The sequence below is a fragment of the Glandiceps talaboti genome, chromosome 1 (assembly GCF_964340395.1).
Source record: "Glandiceps talaboti chromosome 1, keGlaTala1.1, whole genome shotgun sequence".
Taxonomy (NCBI): Eukaryota; Metazoa; Hemichordata; class Enteropneusta; family Spengelidae; genus Glandiceps; species Glandiceps talaboti.
This window is the reverse complement of record NC_135549.1, coordinates 35,193,777-35,201,146: the sequence shown is the minus strand read 5'-3', so window position 1 is coordinate 35,201,146 and position 7,370 is coordinate 35,193,777. Positions and strand designations below refer to the sequence as shown.

General features: G+C 32.0%; 1 protein-coding gene across 1 annotated transcript; it reads left to right on the top strand.

Annotated features, from left to right (window-relative positions):
- The first annotated feature begins 688 nt into the window (after positions 1-688).
- Positions 689-1,582, top strand: LOC144436083 (uncharacterized). The gene has a single exon (XM_078124766.1). The coding sequence runs from the start codon at positions 689-691 to the stop codon at positions 1,580-1,582; it is 894 nt and encodes a 297-aa protein (XP_077980892.1).
- The last annotated feature ends 5,788 nt before the right edge of the window (positions 1,583-7,370 follow it).

The following is a 7,370-nucleotide window of genomic DNA, read 5'->3' as shown; positions in this document are numbered from 1 at the left end:
GAAAATTTCGAAAAACATGCAATCTATACTATAACCTCGACCCTTGTCATTACTTCAGCGCTCCGGGATTATCTTGGGATGTCTGCTTAAAAATGACTAAAATTAATCTCGAATTACATGTATTAAAGGATATAGATATGCATCTCTTTATAGAAAAAGGTCTTCGTGGTGGTATCTCTTATATATCCGCTGGCCATGCAAAGGCAAACAATCCATATATGAAAGATTATGACTCAACCCAGGAATCAAAATACATAATGTATTTAGACGCAAATAATTTGTATGGTTGGGCAATGGTTCAATCTTTACCAACTGATGAATTTAAATGGGTTGATGTAAATGGCCTTGGTGAGCTAGACTTAGACTTTTTAAGTAATTATACCAATGAAAGTGAACGTGGATTAATTCTTGAAGTCGATCTGGAGTATCCTAATGAGTTGCACGATCTCCACAACGATTATCCTTTAGCTCCTGAGAGATTATGTATTACCGAAGACATGTTATCTCCGCATAATAAAAAGATACGTGACTTATTTAATATCAAATGCGGAAATATAGAGAAATTAACTACAACTTTGAAACCAAAAAGGAATTACGTACTTCATTTTCAAAACTTAAAACAATATTTATCACTCGGTTAAAAGTCACTAAAATCCATAGAGCTATTGAGTTTAATCAATCGAAGTGGATGTCGCAATACATTTTATTTAACACGGAAAAAAGAAAGAAAGCTAAAAATGCATTCGAAAAAGATTTCTTCAAACTAATGAACAACTCTGTATTTGGACGAACCATGATGAATGTACGTAAGCATCGTAATATAAAATTATGTACGACGGAAAAACAAATAAAAAAATTAGTATCTAAACCAACGTTCGTTACGCAAAAAATTATAACTAAAGGATTGGTTGCTGTTGAAAACAAAAAGGAAAGATTAACCCTAAACCAACCTTTATATGTTGGAATGAGTATTCTTGATTTGTCTAAAACTTTAATGTATGACTTTCATTACAACTATATCAAAGAAAAATATGGTTCATTAGCAAAGTTGTTATTCACAGATACCGACTCATTAATGTATGAAATTACCGCTGTTGATCCCTATAAAGATTTCTATCGAGACAAAGACCTGTTCGATAATAGTGATTACTCAACTGAGAGTCCATACTATTTTGGTTTTAATAAAAGAGTAATCGGTAAAATGAAAGATGAATGCGCCGGTTTACCAATTACCGAATTTATCGGACTTCGAAGTAAAATGTATTCTTATATCACAGAAACTTTAGTTGGAACTTCGTCAACCCGGAAAGCAAAAGGTATTAAAAAGATAGTTATTAAAAAGAATATTACTCACGAAGAATATAAGACTGTCCTTTTTGAAAATTTACAAATTAAGCATTCCATGAACACTATTCGATCGATAAATCACCGGGTCGGTAGTTATACAATCAATAAGACTTCTTTGAGTTGCTTCAATGATAAACGCTATGTTCTCGATCATCATAACACGTTAGCATATGGTCACGTTGATTTACCGAAGGATGCGACCGATACCGAAGGGAGGAAGGATGGTAACTGTTAGTAACCTTAGTAACGTTAGTAACCTTCGCAAGCTCTAAGTTAGCTCGAGTAGAAATGAAATTGGTTGACCATTAAAAGCTATTGGCACGTTATTTTGATCAGTTATCCAAATTCGAAGATTAGATATATACATTTGATTGATGGGTACTAGAACATTATCGGGAAATGAATAAGTGGTAGCTTTTCCTATATCATCCTGGTCCTCTAACATTAAAATTTGTAAATAACCAGACCTTTTCCCATTGATGTAATTAGTAGGTGTATCTATAATATCGCAATGGACTACGTATTCAGTCACAGAAAGAAAATTTGCTTTGTTTGGACTAATACCCGATGAAATATATTCTTTCTTTTCAAAACCAAGTAATCTCGCAAAATTCTTAGGCTTTGAAAAGTTTACTTTAACATTATCACTGAGTATCATTTGTGTTTTTCCCGTTGCTACAATTCTCTTAAAATTAATTAATTGCGATCTACCAATCGCTTGCGATAATGTTTCTACATTGTAATTACCCGGTTCTACTTTTTTAACTGACGTTTTATTGTTAGCGGTAAAAGCAATTTCATTGTTTTCTTTCGTAATATTATGCCAGGAATTATATAGTTTACACTCTAATAATCGTATCTGTTTATAACCAACCAGCGTTTCTGTAAAATTGATAGTAATATCACTAGATTGTTTGTTTATATACAACTTCATTGTTTTAATATATCATTTCATGTATAGTATATATATATACGAATTATATAAATACGCTTGCGAGTATAATATGCCATCGCCATCAGATTTTGGACTAGGTATGATAACACCTCAAGGACTTGAACTTAATGATCTTAAAGATGTTTACACACCCACACCATATTTAACCGGACGTAATAATAATAAAGATTTCGTCTTAAAATGGAAAAATAGTTCTAAATCATTTAATATAGAACCAGCGGCAATTAAATCGCACGAGCATACTAATAATTTAGCAGATTTAAATGATGTGGATGATACGATTGAAGAATATAAAGAAGTAACAAAATATCATATACCATTTGGTTTTGCGTATAGCAACAGAGATGCCAAGTTCTATACTTTTGATTTACCACGAGATTATGTCGAAATGCTTGAAAAACCATTAACTATCGATCATGGTTTAACTGATCGAGTTCCTTATGTGTCAGTTTATAATGACAATGATAAAACATTTAGTTTAGCTGATATCAGACATTATTTACCAGAACCATTGGAACCAGATCCTAGACTAGACCTGTTGAATCCAAAAATGCAATTAAAATTGGATGCTATAAGAACAATAATGACGGCAAATAATACTTTTCAAAAAATTATTAATTCAGGTTCAGGGGAATGGTATTTTAGTTATAACATTGATGAAGGAACTATTAAAATATTTTATGATACGCAGTTTAAAACATTCGGTTTGAAACCTGTTGATGTGGCTAAACTAAAATTGTCTAGTGCTAGTGATGTGGCAGTGGATGATATAAAGAAAGTAACCAAAGGTACCATTTTTATTAAATGTATTAAATTAAATACTGAGGGTGAATACGATACTCTTTTAGATGGAATTTCAATAAAGTGTGACCGACGTGTATTATTAACTATTGAAATTCATATTGAAAACAATAATATTAACGTTACTTTTACAAAAAATAAAGTATTATCTACGTTAAAAGAAGAGGAAACTGAAGTGTTATACGCAATAACACAAGGGTTAAAGTTTATAGATATCAAAACAATAACTTTGAAACGTATGATTCTTATCAGTTTTAAAGTATTTTAAATTAGTATTTTTAAATTAGTATTTAATATACATGATTAATAAAAAATAGATAAAAAAAATGAATGAATCTCTCAACTTATCTCTTAAAGATCTTAGGGATTTTAAATTTAAGAGAGAACAATACCAGGTGTTAAATATCAGTTAGAATATGAAAATAATACGTTTAAATTAAAACCGATTCCACCTCCAAAGCCTACGCCTAGCGGTACAATATCGGAGCCAGGGATTGCGATAATTGAATTAGATTATAAAAAAATTGCTAGATTATTCGTAAATGAATTTTCTCATATGATAAACACGGATAAGGTAATATTTGATAGTGATACAAATGATTACTTTATTCAACCAGGAGCTTATCACATTCAACATTTTATAGACTCCGCTAGTATTTCTAAGGATATTGAAGAGAGCTCAATAATTAATTTTAATATAAAATTCGATGATAAAATTAAAATATCTCATTCAACATTCGTTATAAACAAACAAATTATACCGGCATCTGTGTCTCGATTAATTCATACTAAAAAAAGGGTTAAAGTCACTCGTAGTTTTACGGTCTTCGATCGTGGTTATACAAAAATAACTTATCGTTCCACTTTGATTATCAAACCTTTAAAAAATAATATTTTTAAATATATAGCATAATTGTAGTGATACCGCAAATGATTGATCAAAATATTAAAACGGTACAAGACCTGAAAGCTTTAGTCGATTATCTTACTCGGGTATGTAGTGCGTATAGACGTTCTTATAAATTATTAAGTCGTGTTAATAAAGGTATACTTATTACTAGTGGAATTATTTCGGGAGTTGGTGCATTAGCTGCCGTTCCAGCGATACCTGTTTTTATTAGTTTATTAGCAGCTGTTCCTATAGTCGTTACAGTTGTAAACCTAAACTTAAAAGTATCGGATAAAGTATCGCGATTAAAAGTACAATATAAGAATTTCAAAGAATTACTAACATATACGCAAGCAAATATTTACTCCGAAACACCTCAAGAACTTATTCAAGAAGTATTTATGAAGTCTCTCGAAATGCAAAAATCAGCTAATTATACTCCACCTTTAGAACGTTATTTAAAGTATTACAAACTGAATGGTTATTCAGATACTGGTAAGACCGGACCATCGGGTGGTACGAAATCAAAAATAATCAAAAAATAATGTTTACTAATATAATACACTATGGATCAGTATTTGCGAGAATTGTATTATAATTCTGATTTAGCATACAGCGGCATCGCAAAATTGTGGCGTAAAATCAAAGACGATGTGAAACAAAAAAAAATTAAAAAAATTAAATATACTGTGATTAAGTATAAGGAATTGAAACAATGGTTGGAACAACAAGAAGTTTACACTATGCACAAACCGACAATTAAAAAGTTCCCTTACCGCAAAGTATATGTTTCTGGAATCGATGATCAGTGGCAAGCTGACATTGTAGATATGCCTAATGACCAGAGTAAAAATCGGGGGTATCGTTACATCCTGACTGTTATCGATGTGTTATCTAAGTATGCCTGGGCGATACCACTCAAGTCAAAACATGGTATTGAAATGGCTGACTCCTTTGAATTAATTTTTAAAGACCGTGAACCGAATAAAATACAGTTTGATGAAGGACGAGAATTTTATAATAAATACGTTAAAGATATCTTCGAAAATCGTGAAATTGAGTGGTTTAGTACACGGTCAGATAAAAAGGCATCGGTTGTCGAGCGTTTTAACAGGACACTTAAATCACGTATGTATAAATATTTTACCGATAAACAAACTAAAAATTGGATCGACGTACTAGATCATTTAGTGAATGGTTACAACAATACCTATCACAATTCAATCCACATGACTCCGAAGGAAGCATCGTTACCGAAGAATGAAAATATCGTTTGGTATAATTTGTACGGTGCTTATCTCACTGTTGAATATGGAACTCCGAAGTTTAATATCGGTGATACCGTGAGAATTTCTAAATACAAGAACGTGTTTGCCAAAGGATATCTACCAAACTACAAGCGTGAACTTTTCAAAATCAAACAAATTATCTTTGGTCCCGTTATTGTTTACACTCTGGAAGATTTATCGGGTGAAGACATTGAAGGCACGTTTTATGAGCAAGAATTATCGATTGATACGACTAAAGAATCGAAGAAACACAAAATTGAAAAAATATTACGTAAGAAGAAAATCAAAGGCCATGAATACGCATTGGTAAAATGGTTAGGATATGACGATAAATTCAATTCTTGGGAACCGATTGAAAATATCAAAGAATTAAAATAATGTAATGTAATAATGTATAGTACAAAATGTTTGGAGAACGTAATATAACTAAATTTTTAAAGAAGTACAGAGACGTCCTTGGTTTTAATATAGAGCTAGAATGGGACAACTTGAGAAGAAAAAATATGCACGTATTAATTGTAAATGCGGGAATAAAATTGAAAGATCAAAGTTTATATCAGGTTATTTTATCCTTTACTAAAGAAGTCGAAAAAAAGAATTTTTTTAAACGTATAGAATTCATAAATTTATTTCCAGAGACAGAGGACAATCAAGAGGTTAAATTTTTAAATGAATACTGGGTTCTTAAATTAATACAAGATACTAGAAACAGACGTATATTTCAAGATAATTATGGAAATTTATTAGTATGTTTCATATAGACCCTTTAATATATATGTATTAGAAAAATGTGGTCATTAGTATTACCAGATACGAAAAAAACAAAGCCACCCTTCGGAAATAAACAGTTACATAAATTGTTTTTAGAGAAAAAGGTTGCTGCTGTTACCGCTGCTGTTACCGCTGCAAATACCGCTGCTGTTACCGCTGCTGTTACCGCTGCTGTTACCGCTGCAAATACCGCTGCTTCAGCCCCTGTGACTATGCAGCCGCAGCAGCCACCACTGCAGCAGTCGTCACAGTCTAATTTGCTACACTTTCCAAAAACATTTACTCTAGCACAAAATGCTAACTATGCACTACATCAACCATTTGATGAAAAGTTATCCGTGGATATACGAGATAAATTAGTTAACATGGTTGTTTATGTAAGTAAAACCGATCGATTCAATATAAAATTGAGAGATATATTCAAAAACTATATATTAATTCATAAAAATGCAGACAGTGCTAACAAATGGTTGAAAGGTCCAAATATGGGTTACTGGGATCAACAATTGAATTTTGCTGTTTGGTTAGCTACGACCGGATGCGGTGTTAGTATTCATGATCATCTGTGTAATGATGATATTCCGAGACAGATTCAATCATTTTTTAAATTTCACGTGTACTTTACTATAAGAAGAATATTGAATGAACTTTCTTGCCCACTGCCCGACGAACCCGATAATTTTAATAAAATCGATAATTTATATGACTTACCGTCTTATCATAAAATATGCGATGAATTCGGATTAGATTATAATACATATTTCAGATTCACGTATGACACATCGGGAAACAATGGTATAGGTGTCGGTTATGAGTGGTGGAAAAAACCATATATAAAAGATATTCAATATAAATATCAAGATACAATGGTTGAATTACCTGATGCTCCAGATGAGGCTCGCAGAAGTTGGCATTGGTATAAATTTCAAAATCCCGATTATAAGCAGTACAATTATTTTGTTTTACCGAGTAGCGTGGGTTTTACGCAAGCGGGTTTAGGAAGATTGAATCGATCGATCGAATCTTATGTATATTGCGTGTTAGGAAGTCAAGCAGACACGCGAGTAAGTATAGCAGACTCTGGCGGTGCTGGACAAGAAACGAGACAAAAATGATTTCATTACTCGAGGATGAGACGAGAGGCATTAATGAGGACGATAGTATACCTCGTTATCAAAATGTAATTAATGCAACGAGGGTAAAGTTAGATCTAGCCATTTCTCCTTCTTTATGGTTAATCCCGAGTAAAATGATTATAAATTTGAATATGAATGTGGCGGGTTATAACAATTTTTTACAACAAGCGACAGAAGATATG

Excerpts from the sequence above, each read along its gene's own strand:
- LOC144436083 (XM_078124766.1), top strand. The coding sequence starts at position 689 with ATGTCGCAATACATTTTATTTAACACGGAAAAAAGAAAGAAAGCTAAA.